At 31.8% G+C, this 16,555-nt stretch overlaps 1 protein-coding gene across 4 annotated transcripts; it reads left to right on the top strand.

Annotated features, from left to right (window-relative positions):
- The first annotated feature begins 12,479 nt into the window (after positions 1-12,479).
- On the top strand, positions 12,480-15,666 carry LOC122306058 (thioredoxin-like fold domain-containing protein MRL7, chloroplastic). Of its 4 annotated transcripts, none has more exons than XM_043118409.1 (5): positions 12,480-13,448; positions 14,015-14,099; positions 14,469-14,580; positions 14,703-14,813; positions 15,314-15,666. In XM_043118409.1, exons 1-4 carry the CDS (start codon positions 12,712-12,714, stop codon positions 14,804-14,806), a joined length of 1,038 nt encoding a protein of 345 aa, XP_042974343.1. In that variant the 5' UTR covers positions 12,480-12,711; the 3' UTR covers positions 14,807-14,813; positions 15,314-15,666. The 4 variants fall into 4 exon arrangements, with proteins under 4 accessions (XP_042974343.1, XP_042974344.1, XP_042974342.1 ...); XM_043118410.1 differs by having other exon boundaries at positions 14,703-14,817; XM_043118408.1 differs by lacking the exon at positions 15,314-15,666 and adding an exon at positions 14,960-15,312 and having other exon boundaries at positions 14,703-14,817.
- Positions 15,667-16,555: the final 889 nt, after the last annotated feature.

Below are 16,555 nucleotides of genomic sequence, written 5' to 3'. Positions count from 1 at the left end.
TTAAATTTGTTTGATTTAAGAGTAATAATATATATATACTTATAAAATGTAAAAATATCGTGCAGTCGTTTAAAAAGGATAAAATTTATTAGTAAAAAATTAATTTTTTTATATAAATTTTATATTTTTTTTATTTTTTTAAAATAATTAGGTGACACTTAACTCACTATGTTAGTATTATTCCTCTTAATTTAATAATATTGTGTGCTAATGAGCGAGCTAGCTAGCTAACATTGTACGAGTACCCTTCTTATTAGTTAGAAATTAAGAGGTGGTTAGGTTGTACTTTTTCTTTAATTAATTTTGATCAAGCATTGGGATCCCTCAGTCAGTTTAGGACAGGACGGCACCACCACGGAGGTGAGAGATGTGGGCCCTGCGCACATGTCCTAAAATTCTATACAAATTAATTTTAATATCCCTGTCTGATACTTTTATCATTTTTAATTACCTATTGATATATTTAATTAAATTTATAAGTTTAATTTTTAGATAAATAATTACTGAAAATATATTTATAATTAACAAGTTCTCATCTGTTTGATCAAAAAAATGGGTAAGCTTTTTTGAGAGAATCCTCGTTGGTATAGACAAAGGAAAAGTTCAAATTTTGTCTAATTTCATATGTTTTATCTTTTGCCTGTTGCATCCAAAACATGTTCTTTCGTTGGATTAGGCATATACTCTCTACACAATAATAAATTATGATTAATTTTGTTAACGTCATATTTTGCAAGTCTTTGGGTGAGACTTTAAGCAACTCGGGTCTTTTGTCTTTAAGTCTATAGATACAAAGAAAACACCACTAGACGAAGCCAATGATGGTGGTCGAAATGTCTCCAATGCCAAAGTTAGTAAGTATCGTTTTAGAGAAGAGTGTAAGTAAATAGAGAATCTAAAGAGATTTCTTTATACTTGAAAGTTATCTTTTATACCTAATCCTGGAGATTAGACGCCCATGTTCTATGTTAGGGGGAGGCTCCCCTCTGCAGATCATTTTGTCATGTCCTTCTGTCATGCTCTTTTAATGCACTGTGGCTATCTAAGAGGTGCATTTAATGCAGTGTGACTCTTTAGGGAGTGTATTTATGCGACGTGGCTCTCTATCTTATTCTACTAGAGGATGCGTGTTGTTAGGCTCTTCCTTATCCTCTCGTCAGAGGATTAAGGGTTCCTTGTGATCTATATCTACCTATCCACTCAAAGTTACCTGGGATTCAGTTTCGGTAGGGTGCCACGCTTCTCTCTCCTTTGCCCCAATGTGGACTTCCTGCGCTTCCAAAGCTATAGAACCAACTTTTACTAGGGGTCAAGAACCCTTTAATTGAGCCGGTGGATTGTTCGATCGGCCTGAACCCTTATATTATCAAGCTCAGATTCTAGGCCTTGGGCTAGGAGGAAAAACTCCCTAACAAATTTAATATATATATATATATATATATATATATTTTCTAATTTCCATTTGATCCAAATCATCTTATTCAACATGTTTCAAACACATTTCAAACAAAGTTACATAGTTACCTCCGTACACCTTTCAAACACATTCAGGATAGCCCAAAACAGTCATATAGTTGCCTCCATGCACATTCCAAACACACTTAAATAGTCATATAGTAACATAGTACAAATTCAGCACATAGTTACAGCCACACAATTGATTCTATACACATTCAGCACATATTTTGATGCTCTATTAGGCAATTTGTGGGTTTTGAGATAAGATGTATAATCCAATGACAGTGCTCTAAAGAATCCAAGCTTTTCTCTCTATCCAAACAGTGCCATGGCTTTAGTAAATTTTGTATTGCCTCCTTAAAATTTTTCATTAAACTAAGTATAGCCTTTTAATAAACTTCGTGGCATATTTTTTTTTTTTAAACAGTCAAATTTAAATATATGCAGTGTAGGTCATAAAGTCATCATATGCATTTCCCTAACAAACGGAAAAATAAATAAATAAATAAAACTAACCAAACGGGACCTAAATTGCTTATATGTTTTATGCAAAAGTTGTTAATTTACAGTTTTTTTTTTAATTAAATTTAAGTTAAAAGAGAAAAAATCAACATTTCTTTCAAATTTTGAATTGATAAATGAGGAAAATATTTGAAATTGTTGACTTTTAAGCAAGATGATAAAATGTTAAAAAGAAGAAGAAAAAAACTCAAGATATAATACAACACAAAATATAAAGCAGAGTATTTTTTTTGTTTTTTTATAAAATAACTCAATCTTAATGGAAATGAGAATAATTATTTTTTTAGATAATCCACTATTTGTTCCCAATTCTCGAAAATCAACATAGGTTCTGCAGTTGACATACCGAGCAATGCTATACAACTTCCAAACCTCCATACACTATTTTTTTTCAAATTTTTTAAAATTTTAATATTTTTTTAAAAAAACAAATAGAAAAAGTGTGGTGTGTGGAAATTATGTGAATAGTAAGAGGTTGTGTAGATTTTTTATTTGTATGAGCATACTTCTCAACTTGTTTGGTTCTTAAAAAAAAATCTCAACCCATATCAAATTAATTATTAATTATCTTACTTAATTACATAAATAAAATAAGATAAAATTTAATAAAATTTAATTAGAATAAAATATTTTCATATTATTTTTATTTTAAAATTAAAAAAATTAAATTTCTTATTATATTTTATTTAAAAATTTATAATAATTATATTAAATCAGATCACATCTTATCACTCCAAACCTTAATCATTCAGGTAGAAATATTGTTTGTCATGTCTAATCACTCCACTTCATGCAACAATATAATAATAGTTTATATATATAAAAACAATTATGCAAATATATATTAACTTATACATGGGCTTGATTAAAGGGATTAGGTTTGGATTTGACATATAGAAAGCGCCATATATATATATATATATATATATATGGGAAATGCTCCCATATATATATATAGAAAAATGCTATTTATTGAAATTGTTTATTAATTTTTTTTTAATTTTTTACTTAGTAATTAATTAAGTAAAGGTTTTAAAATGAATATGTGATTTTTTTGTTAATTTTTAAAAATGTTTAAATAACTTAAAAAATGATGAAAGGAAAAGTGAAAAAAAAAAAAAACAGAATTGCCCTTATCGGTGGAGGATTTCCTCTCTATACGTAGTAGGCTCCATATATATATGGGCAGTATCGCTCAGTTTAAAAAAAAATTATTTTTTATTTAATAATTAAGAAAATAATTTTAAGTATATTGATATTTTTTTTTACTTAATAATTAAGAAAGTAATTAAAAAAATATGAAAATAAAATTTAAAAAAAACCTAAACGATACACCCAACGGTACGGTTGAGGCGGCATAATAGTCGCATCCTATATATATGTTGAAAGATACCATTTAGAGTAAGGCTCTTGGTTGCATCAAGGCATTTTTTCTGTATTATCAATTTAAGTAAAGTTTTCTATCTTACATCTCTTATATCATCTAATCTTATTTAATTATTATAATTTTTTAAAATTTTAAATAAAATACAAAAAATAATTAACATTTTCAAATCTTGAAAAAAATAATGTTAAAAAATAATATTTTATTTAACTTTTAACTTTTACCTCATCTCATTTTATTTCATCTAGGAGTTATTTAGTTTTAGAGATGAGATAAAACTATTTCATCTCATCTCATCTCGTATAAAGAGACACTCTTTTATTTAAATAGATATTTTAAAATTACTTTTTAATCAAAATAATCTCATTTTCTAATCTAAACACATAATTTTTAAAATAAAAATGATATATATATAGTTATTTTTATAAATTATTTTATGTATTTTAATAATATGATTGATTGTATATTAAAAAAATTAATTTAATTAATTATATTAATAAAATATATAAAAATATATATAAAAATAACTGTAGATAACATAGATCCGTGCTTCACCCTGGTAACAAGTAAGATTAAATGGCAATGTCTGTCCCAACAGAAAAGACAAGTTGACTCGCGTGAGAGTGGGGAGCGGTCTCGTTGTGACCTACCAAAGAAAGAAATTTCAGTGCGACTTCCTTAAAATTCCGTCTCACGGACCCACACCTGCGAAAATTTAACCATGACTTTTATCTTTTCTCCCACGCAAAACTTTCAAAGATTGGGAAACAACTCGTTCTAAGAAAATAAAAACAAAAATTGTACTACATGCATCGGTCACGCATGATTCTCCGTGCAGATAAATCCCCCTTTTCATGGAATTGTTCTGTTGTCCATTTGCTTGGTGTTTCTTGCGTGTTGATGTATTGATTTTAAGCCATTATTGAAGTATTTCATCAAAAGAAGTCATGGATTTACAAAAAGGCATTCTAACAATAAAATTATCAAATGACTTTACGGCTTACTTTTCCTCAACATCCTTTACGCATACTTTGAATAGTAAAATTTGAGAACATTCCAATTTGATTTTGTTTATGCATAATATAATTAAATAAATAGATTTATTCTGAACTCTATTGTATCTTAAAAGCAAACTCGTTGATAATTTGTGTACATATTGTTACTGTAAAGACGAATATTGTCTGAAAGATGTTAAAGAAAACAACATTGTAATACGTCTAGAAGCAAACTTTTTCATCTCTATTTTCTTCTTTTGCAGCCTCTTTTGCTCCAAGAGCATTCTCATAACAATTTCGGCCTCATCCTAAGCCTTTAAATATATATCTTTGCATTATGCATTGAATAATTTATTTTGAAGAAAGCAAAGAAAAACCTCTCTATTGAGAGTTATAGTAAATGGCAGAGCCACGTTGGGGCAGGGGCCATGGCAATATATGTATGTTAATTTTTTTGATTTAATAAAATAATATTAATTTATTATTTATTGGTCCCTCCTCTAAAAATTATTTTGGCCCATCTATAAAATTTAATATAATATTAACACGAAATGAATAAAACACATTTCATATAAAATAAAATACATAATTTTTATTATAAATAAAAAAAATCTAATTATAACTAGTAGTATTTCTAATATCTTTCCATTGTCAATATTGAAATAAAAATAATTAAGAATTTTAATTTAGATTTAGATTCAATACTTGATTATTTTGTTTGTTTAAAAAAATGCAAGTTACCATTTTAGACACTCTATATTTTTTTTGTTTAATATATTTGTATGAATGTCTTTATATTATTTCAACGATATATTATTCTTGATATATCAAATATTTTTTTAATACATAAGTTGTATTAAACGTATTTTATTTTTATTATAAATCTTCTTATTAGATTATTATATATCCTAAAAAAATTATATAAAAATAAAATAAATAATATTTTATATATATTATTCTAATTTTATTTGATTCCCTAGAATAAATTCCTGGCTAAGCTACTGGTTATAGTAATATGTTTTTTGAGACTCCCAAAGATCAGCTTTGAAGATATTTTCCTAACAAGAGATGAATTAAAAAAAATAAAAATAAAATAAACATACAAAAGAAAGGACGTGGAGCTCCGCGATCATCCTAGAACACTCAAAACAATGCATGGAAAAAAAGAAACTTAAAGACAAGGAAGATATGTGGTGGGTTGCGAAGTTGGTAATATCATGCAAGTTTTAAAGTTGCTGGAAGCTAGGGCACGCACGCAACCAACAACAAAGCAAAGGAGGTGCGTCACGCGTGCAAGTTGAAGAGCTAGCGGTTGGAGACAATTGATGTTAACAATGAGACAAGACAGAAGCCTGAAAAACTAAAAGCGGGTGAATTAGTGAGAAAAATGATAGGAGAAGAGTAGCGATAAGCTCTAGTAGTTTGAAGAAGTGGGGGAGGGGGAATGGAGTGCGGTCTTTGAAATAAGAGCAATGCTATATACAATCGTGAAATTGTAAATGCCGCGTAATCGTTTTGAAAAAAATTGAGGTCCACGATTAAAAAGTTAGTTTTTTTTTTCATGTGGGTCCCATATTAATTCATTTTTTTCAAAGCGACTTCATGCCGCTTGCATAACCACGACTGCAAATATCATTTCTCTTAAAATAAACATATCTATTTGTAGCAATACATATGTGATACACAACATCATCTCAAGGTTATTGAAGAGGATCATTTATCTTCACCATACCAACCCAATGATATCGAATAAGGCACATTCGGAAAGCCCAATGGATTGAAAGACCATGCATCATGCCTCCACAAAACCGCACCACTTAAAAAGTAGATCAATAAGGTAACCATCGTCAATTAAAGATATTTCCTCTTAAGGAAATAACGAGACATTTGGCCGCAGTATGGTAATCTTTAAGAGTGTAATCAGCTTGATCTAGTCTAGTTCCTGGGGAGGGGCCGTTGTGTATGAAAATTTTCAGTCTATCATTTTTGTCGAATCAAAATGTTAGCTATCGGTCCGATCAGTCTATTCAGTTCATGAATGAGTTTTTCTTTTTTTTTGACAAAAAATTAATGGAAAAAAGTAATTAAATTAGGAAAATTAAAATTAAGTAATCACTTTAATATTTTATATATGATTAATGAATATTAAATAATTTCATTATATATATGGTCAATGGTGATCTCTTATATGAAAATCACATAATTAACTTATTCAACTACTATATAAAATAATATATTGTATATAAACAAGAATTACCCATTTCATATTTGGTTTTTTTTACCGCTCTTCATCTTTTGACGAAATATTTTTTGATCATTACAAAAATTACCCATTGTTTTGAACGCGTTCCCCTCCCTCTCCCATTGCACTTATTTTCTCTCTTTATTTAGTTGATCTCGCACTATCACCCCCAACCTCAGATCTCTCTCTCCCCCTCCCCTGCCCCCTCCCTCCCCACATGGTGGACAACATGGGGTCAATCCACCCCAATCTAGACGGAGGTGGAGCCTCGGGCGAGCAGCCCTGACAAAATTTATAGGCTTACTCTTCTTGTTGTATTTCTAGGGTTTCAGCAAGAACACCAAATATCTCAACAAGATACCAAGATTGATTCAAGAAATATAAAACAAGAAAACACAATCAGATTGTAAATAAGAAAATAGAACGAATATACCAAGAACACGAGGATTTAACGTGGTTTGATCCTTTCAGATCTACATCCACAGGGGAACTGGCCAGAGATCATCTTATTAGAACTTCCAATCGCAACATAGGAATAGTTTACAAGATTCAGATCATTGAATGACCTTAACTCTCTCTCAATCTTCACTGATTTCAGTTTCTCTTTGTAAACCCTAATTTCTCTCTGTTTGCCCCTTTCTCTCATACGGCTCTGTCTCTCTATCTATCTGCTACAACGGCCATCACTTGGCCTTTTATACTACTAACTCATAACACAGCAGAACCCTAATGTATATGATCTAAACACGTGGCCATGTAATAACCACCGGATATAAGAACAGAATAATATGATACAAAATTACAAATATGTCCTTCTATGTACAAATTATTGACACAGAATACTACACTTCTTATAAAACCAATTCTAAAATAGAGGTTTGCTCTAACCTTATAAACATATTCAAGACCTTGTTTACAAGTAATGTGAGATTTATTCCTCAACACTATTCCTCACATATAGGTCAATATTTTTTCTTGTCTCGTCACAGGGTAAGTAATGTAGGCTCTCATTCATCCTCTGATAAGTTCTGATACCTTAAAAAAATTTATAAGCCTAACTTGTAACAGCCCGCTAGAAATTCAATTAAGGAATTTCTATTGACTTTAGGAACCTCGTGAAAACTCTGTAAGTTTACACGAATCGACTAATCGCATAAATTTTAGCCTGTCAACATAGTTAGTGTTATCACTCACTATGGTGCTAGAAATGCGATTTTAATTATTTGAGATAGTTAAAAGTGTCAGAATACATTATAGTCTACAACACTAGGCTTAATTAAATATTTAGAATTTTTCAGTACTAAGTTTATTACGTTTATTTTTGGAGTGAATAGTAACCTCGGTAAATGTACTGAGCGCAGTGTTTTCAAAATCATAGTGTGAAATGTCCAAATTAGGATAGCGATATTTTATTTGGACACTTGGCAAGATCTTAACCACACATAATGAATAGTATTAGATACTTGGCACAAAGAGAAACCATTAGATGGAATTGTGAAGGAAATCAAGGTGTGAGATCATGACACCTAAGCAAAATACACATTTGAAAAATATCTTAAGAATAGAGATTTAAAATACACATAGAAAGATTTTAGCCACCTTACTCTTCCAAATCTACTCCACATTTAGAAAATATATTGAGCTGATTTTTATAGATATTATTGGATAGAATATTTTGAGATAATATTTTATAGATATTTTGGGTAGGAGAAAACCACACTCAACTCTCAACTCCAGCCTTATCATCTCCCTTATCTCTTCCATAAGCATCTCCAGCCATCACCCACGAACTTATCTTCATTTACACGTTTCTTTAAAAGAATATCAAACATTCTCTCTCGGACAGCTTTTAGGAGTTCTTTTGCATGCCCATTTCGAAGCTGTTGTAAGTGTTTTATCATAAAGTCTCCTTCATATAAGTTGTTCCTTTTTGAGTCTAGTTTACATGGATATCTTATTTGCCCCATTTGAAGATCATTTGGTCAGTCAAATATTGTGTAAACTATAGAAAGGTCATTCTAGGAGATAAACTGGAGAATATGTTATAGTTTGGAGTTTTTGACCAAGCTAATGGATAGATATTGGTCCGAAATTTTTATGGAGTATTGTTAACATGTATATATGACTATTGGTTGAGGATTTTTGCATGATTGAAGGTTTTGATGAAATATTTGCTTAGATTTAGAAACTTAGAAACTGGAAGAAGAAAAACAGTTTCTATTTTGAGAAAGTTTAACTCTTTGGTGGTCTAAACCTATTCTAATGACTTTGATAATTTTATTGGAGGATCCTAAGCATCTTATATACATGTTATATTATTATTTTGAAGATATTTGATGTTAGTTTCAAAGATATGAAATTTTATACAAAGAGATATTCAGATAAGCCAAAGTGTGGATGTTCTTGGCTAAATTTATGTTTTGGTTAATTTTTAACCATGTGATCTTGAATTAGAAGCTTATATATGTTTTAAGACATTTTTTTAAACCATGTGATGATTTGGTTTGAAGATCACATATTTATAAGTCATAGATCAAAAGGTTGATCAAAACAAGTTAGAAACAAAAATCAATAGAAATAGCATATGAGAATTTCGGCCTTATGGAGTTTTAATAGTTGTGATTAGTTTTAAATTTTTTCTAAATTGATATTTGAGTTGAGGATAAAATTTACATGAGGCATGTAAATTTTTGTGACTTTTGGAGTTAGTATGCAAAATCCTTAAGTTATGGGTAAAATGGTCATTTTCCTACATGTAGGAAGTAAAATGAAAATTTTACTCTTTAAGTTAGTATTTTTCCATATTTCAAATTATTAGTGATTTAGTACTAACTTTTAGAATCACTAATTACAGTTCCTCGTGATCGCGCTTGAGGTTTTATAAGAAACGCGGAGATCGAGGTAAGTTAGCTTTTAACTTACTAGCAGTCTACTGTGTATGTGTGCTAAGTAAAAGAACTATAGTGTATGTATGTGTGTTATCATATATGTCATGCCACGCCAAGTTATCACGTAATTGTTTATTATACAGAATTTATTCTGTCATCAATTTTTATCTGTTACATAATATATTCTGTTATGTATTACTGTACATTACAAGTACGTCATGCTAAGTATGCCATCTATTACATGTATGTCAAGTCATGTAATATTCACTGTTGCAAGTATGTCATGTTAAATATGTTGTCTATTATATGTTATGCCATGTTACGAAATGTTTCTATCTCAAGTTGGTCATATATTTCAAGTTATGTTCAAGTCACGTTTCATCTTGAGTACATTATGTTTGTGTAGAATACATGGGGCCATAACAACTGTGGAATATGTATTTTACTACAATTGTGATGCGTAGAATACATGGGGCCACAACAACTGTGGAGTATGTATTTACACGTAGAATACATGGGGCCACAACAACTGTGGAATATGTATTTACACGTAGAATACATGGGGCCACAACAACTATGGAGTATGTATTTTTCATGTTAAGTCAAGTTTGTGTAGAATACATGGGGCCACAACAACTGTGGAGTATGTATTTACACGTAGAATACATGGGGCCACAACAACTGTGGAGTATGTATTTTTCATGTTAAGTCAAGTTTATGTAGAATACATGGGGTCACAACAACTGTGGAGTATGTATTTTTAATGTTAAGTCAAGTTTGTGTAGAATACATGGGGCCACAACAACTGTGGAGTATGTATTTTTCATGCTAAGTCAAGTTTCAGATCAAGTTCATGTCAAGTCAAGTTCAGTTCATGATTCAATTTAAGCTATGTCAATTATGCTATGTTGTACGCTAAGTTATGCTTTAATTACTTATGAATTTGATTATGCATTTATGCTTTTACTGTCATACATGTATCATTAGTCTGTATGGAAGTTTTTTGTTAACTTGCTGAGATTTGTAATCAAATCTCACTTTGGTAGTCCCAACTACCATTCCCCCCGAATGGTAGATCTTGTTACAGGACCTGAAGGAGAATCAGGAGCTGATCAACTAGACACAGTTGACTAAGTGACGGTGCGACATAAATGTTGATATAGTAATTAACGTAAATTACTACTTGTACGATTGAGTTGCATCTCTACTACTTTTTGGATCATAACCATTTTGGACTAGTGTTGTGATCTTAGTTGTTCAATGGATTTTTATGTATGAAGTATGTTTTAAGCATTTGGGATATTTTCAATTTGGTGCATAGTATTGCTAAAGAAAAAATTTATCCGCTGCGAATATTGCATATTGTTAGATGCATGTTAGGAATATTGCATCTTATATGTCATGAACGGGGGCAGGTAACCTTGTGTTGCATGTCTCGACGCTTCAAATGTCCGTCCGATCTCAAACGGAATTTGGGGGCGTCACATAACTCATCTTATAAAAATCGATTCCAAGATAGATTTGTTAATTATAAACATGCCAAGACCTTATCTACTGGTAATGTGAGATTTATTCCTTAACACTCTCCCTCATGTGTATATTAATATTTTTTCTAGTCCTTGTCATGGGATAAGTAGTGGGCTTCTATTTGTCTTATAATATGCTCCGATATTATAAAAAAATTCATAGGTCTAACCCATCTCATAAAATCAGTTTAAAAGAAAAGTTTGCTCCAATATTAGAAACATGTCTAAAACTTTATTCATAAATAATATGAGATTTATTACTCAACAAGCCCTTAACCGGTGGCAGATTAACCAACTTTCCACTATCCTCGTCATTTTACCAACGTCCAACTAATTATGCACATGCATTTCAACTTTTATATCTAAACTAAACGATTTTAGATGATAAAATAAATCCACAATCAAATTAATAAAAATACAATTAATAAAACAAATTGTCGTTGGGTCTCTTGGCCCACGGTTGTGGGCTTCTACATATCGACAGACACAAGGTCATGGTTTTTTTTTAAGAGAATTAACTCTTCATCATTTTTGTACTATAATCGTTCTTGTTTTTTATTTTTATTATTAAACTAAAGTAATTCTTCTACTCATAATTCACACATTACATATTTAATAAAAAAATAAAAAATTTATATATAATATTTGGTATAAGGATGGCAAGTAAAGTCTTTTAAGTAAAAATATTGAACCATTAGGAAGAGGATGAAGACGATGGAGAAAAGAGAACTAAAGAAGTGTGGTTGTGTAAATGCTACATAATCATTTTGAAAAATAGCTATATTTATTATTAAAAAATTAATTTTTTTATATGGATCTCATATTTTATTTATTTATTCTAAAACGATTATGCGGCGATTACATAATTCATAATTGTAAATATCTTTTTTCTATTTGAATAATGCTAGATGATGAGTCTCCATACGGTTTTGATAATTTTTTTATTAATTAAGAAATTATTTTTTAATAATATTCTGATTTTTTTTAATTTTTTAAATATTTAAAAAATATAAAAAATAGATTAAAAAGAAAGATCTATACCCTCCTCGTATGATTTGTCAGACTACACCTTCTATGAATATATAGCACGACCCGATAAATAAATGAAAAATGCTATACATCATCCCATACTACACACTTTATATATTAAAATATTATTTTTTATTTTTTTATTTTTTATTTTATTTTATTCTTATTAAACTAATTAAATTATTCTATTTATCATTCACACACTACATATTTATTATAGAAAAAATAAAAAAAAATTAAAATAAGTATAATATGTGAAGTGTGAGAATGATAAAAAGATTTTTCCTAAATAAATTAGAGTTAATTTTTTTAAATTAATTTATATTTATGAGTTTTAGGCTAGCGAGCGGACGAGTAGCCTGCTGAATCGCACCTAGCGGACCGGGCGGTTGGGCCGGTCTGGTGACCTGCCGCCCAATTCTATTACCCCCGAAATCCCCCATTTTGGGATTGGTCTGAACACTGAACTACGCATTGTCATTTCGTCCGAATTCCGTGCTTTTCCCGTCCTTAATTAAACCCTAATCAATTCCATCTACGGTTAAATTTCTGGGGTTCTAATATTTTCTCCTTGTAGTCTACAATTTTTCTTTGCTACTCCATTCTGTTGGGTTTCAAGTGTCATTTCTGAACTCTTGACTGATTTCTCTGTTCTGGATTTGAGAAAATGTCGTTCCTTCACGCTTCTACAATCCCCCCCAAATCGTTCCCACCTTTTAAATCGTTTTCTTTTCAGAATTCTACTGCTAGGCCTACTTCGTCTCTTTCTTGTGTTGCAAGGAAGTCGGACACGGTACCTGACCCTGAACCCGAATTAAATTCCAATCCTAAAGCTAAACCTAAGAAAACAACTCGCCGACGCCTGAAATCCGAAGTTGAAGCTACGAAGAATGACAATGATGAGAATCCTGGTGGGTCTATGACGTATCCAGCGACTATCCCAAGGAAGCCGAGGCGTGGCCGCAGGAGTGAAGCTACTGCAGTTGAAGATTTCGTGCGTGACTCGCTTCAACGGACATTTACGTCAATCCGAGATCAGAACCCAGAGGTGTTTGAGAATAAGGAAAAGGTAATCAAGGACAGAGTTGAGGATGACAAGGTTGATGGTGATAGTGGTGAAGATGATAACGAAGACGGGGATGGTGTCAGTGGTGGGAAGAAGATGGTGGTTGAGGAGGAAAGTGCAAGTTGGCCACTTGATGCGGATGTGGGGTGGGGGATTAGAGCGTCGGAGTATTTTGAGCAGCACTCAATTAAGAATGTTGTGGGGGAAGATGGTGTTGAGATTGACTGGGAAGGAGAGGTTGATGAAAACTGGGTAAAGGAGATCAATTGTCTGGAGTGGGAGAGCTTCGCTTTTCATCCTAGCCCGCTCATTGTTCTTGTTTTTGAAAGATACAACAGGTGATTAAGCAGGACTAGGATTGTCTTGCAAGCCTTTGCTATAAAACTTTCTTATTGCATCCTTGTGTTGGCTAGGTGATCTTTTTTGCCTTTATTAACTGCAGCCTTAGTTGTTGTGTACCGAGTATCGGATTTGGATAAGGGAATCTGTGCTAGTGCAATTTACATAGATGAATGCATGCATGCATACCCATATTTATTTGTTAATAAGCATATTCATAGGTTGACGCATCTCTTCATCTATGTTGCCAATTTTTCTGTGGTTTAATGGAAAGATAGCGGGTGTAACATGTTGCTTTTATTTTATATGTGGAGCAAAATGTTGATCAAGGAAGTAACACTTGAATAATGTAGAACTAGGGAGGTGTAAATGACTGGATATGCGTATATGGGCACTATGAACAAAATTAGGGATATGGGAGAAGTTGATGCAATTCATGTCTTTTCTTTCTTTTTCTATTTTTTTTTTTTGGTTAAAAAAAACTTAAATTTTGTTTCTGTTTTTCTTGTTTCCCCTGTTTCAGTTGATTATTGTCATGGTTCACATTTTATCGTTCTGTTCATAGGGCAGCTGATAACTGGAAGGCTTTGAAAGAGCTAGAAAAGGCACTGCAGGTATATTGGAGTGCTCAAGATCGATTGCCTCCCCGGGTATATCAAACTTCTCATTTGTCCTTTACAATTTTCTCGAAGTTCTATCTGGTTCATTGATAATCTATGGATAAGCACTGCCATACATGTTTAGTGACCTTCATACTGTTTGCTGAGAAATAAAGAAATTCAGAAGACAAGTGACTTTATGAGCGGTAAACTTTCAAAGGCTTCCCTTAAAGAAAAAGATCAACTAAACTAGTCCACATATTGCTTCTATTAGGCCTTGAATGGCAAAAATTTAAATTTTGGCATCGTAATATTAGTATTCTTTCCTACATTGCTGTTAACCATTCTGATTGATTTTCCTTGAAATGTTTTTCCACGTGTATGTAATGATGTTAATGCTCTGGAATTTCCTGGTAACAGTCAGTTAAGATAGACATCAATATCGAGAGAGATTTGGCATATGCTCTTAAGGCTAGAGAATGCCCCCAGATTTTATTCTTACGAGGGAACAAGATCTTGTACCGGGAGAAAGGTGAAATTTTTGAGTTCTGCTCTCTGTACTCTTATAATAAGCACGATTTTGCTCAGATGCTACCAAATAATGGATCTGTAAAGTTCTTTTCCGGCCATAAAACTGTATATGTACCTTGGCAGAGTTCAGGACAGCAGATGAGTTGGTCCAAATGATTGCACATTTCTACTATAATGCTAAGAGGCCTTCATGGATTGATGTGACGGCTTTAGCTCCTCCTTATTAATGCCCTTGTAGGTACCTTATCCAAAACTACTGCAAATCTATTTCTCTCTTGCATTTTCATTGTTGTTTTTATAATGTACAGGACTTCATTGTTCCTCCTGATACTGCATTCTTTTCTTTTGGACAAGTGCTTGTGTAATTCCTTGAAATGCAGGTTAATTGGCAGGTCAAAGCTGTTTGTCTGGGCAATGGCTCATTTGTCCCTTGCGCCGATCCCTGATTTTGAATTTTCATTTAGTGAAATTTGCCGTGCAATCTTCATGTCCAGAGAGTTTTTAAGTTAGCCTATCTCCTTTGTTCTTGTGACCCTGCTGTTTGATGAGAATGAGTGTGAAACACAGGCTGATACCAATGGAAAAAGTCATTGGAAACCAAAATTTAACATGGGTTGTTGAATATCCACTCTGTGATTGAGAGTTTTCTTCAATTATTTATAGGATCCCGTTGATGTAACTATATGATTTTGGTTGAACTCTCTCTCATACAGCCTTCCTATTTTCCATTGCAGATTCTTAAGGTCTTCTTGTTGGCAATTCCTTGTCTTGTATACTCGTTCCCATCCTGTTTTTATTATTCCTTGACAAGTTAAGACCTTGATGGATTGGCTGGGATTTTGGATCTTGAAACTTGCCAAAGTAGTGCCTTAAGCTGGAGTCCAGGCTTGATGGATTTGTTAGAAAATTGTTCTAGGACCAAGACTCTAGTCAAGTAATGTCATTTTGACTTTACATGTTCGTGATGAACAAAATTGGCACGCTTCAAAAATTTGCTGAACTCAAGGATTATATAGAATTGAGGAATATAAAAGGCCCCGTCCTTATACTATCCATTGTAAAGGCAAGGATGGTTGGTTTTATTGTTTCTCGGTTGTTAGTGGCTTTATTTAGATATGATAAATTAGTTTTTTATATGGAAAATATTCAAGTCAGTGTGTAGTAGAGCACATATAGTTAAGTGTTTTTATGATATAATTTAATTTAGAAGATAAATTTTAAAATTTAAATATTACAAATCAAATTTTATTAATTAAGTGATGTGGATGATGTGCTCTACATACTGGCTTGATAATAGAATAACTCTATTCTGATTTCATCTAATGTTACTCAATATAAAGTGGCCAAAAGGTAAATATAAGTATTATTTATACCCCCGCCCCCCCCCCCCCCGGGCGGGGCGCTCCGTAAAACTAAAACGATCAGATATGATTTTTGCCTGAGGGGGAGGAGGCTCACTCATTCTCTCATTTCTCTATTTATCCACCTTGCCTATCAAGGTTATTTTTTTTTTTTTTTTTTGGCCCTCTTCAATGTCAAAAAAAAAAATAGATTTACAGCTTTTCAACAACTTTTAAGAGATGTGTGTCGCATAAATAGATTCACAGATTGAAAATCGTTTAAAGAAAAGTGGTGGTCTTACAAAAATCACCACGCGTAGTTGTCATGCGCCACCCACATTTGTGTGTAGTCTTCATGTGCTATTCTTTTTGACAGTTTTTTTCAACACATGCATCATATCATCGGACTCTTCACTACCAGATTTTTAGATCTGACATTTGTGGTTGAAAAGAAACAAGTGTGTTACCTTCAAGGGATGTCACAGATTCTTAATCTATCGAAGTTGATCCAAATTGTAATCCATTCCTTTTTGCATAAATCGTATTGCTTTTCTTTTTATTTTTATTATTGTTAATTAAAAAAAAAAGAGTTTGTCTCTCGGATATTTGTTTGTAAAAGTTGAATTGTTTCTTTCT

This window comes from Carya illinoinensis, chromosome 4 (genome assembly GCF_018687715.1).
Source record: "Carya illinoinensis cultivar Pawnee chromosome 4, C.illinoinensisPawnee_v1, whole genome shotgun sequence".
Classification (NCBI taxonomy): Eukaryota; Viridiplantae; Streptophyta; class Magnoliopsida; order Fagales; family Juglandaceae; genus Carya; species Carya illinoinensis.
This window is presented reverse-complemented; position numbering and strand designations above follow the sequence as displayed.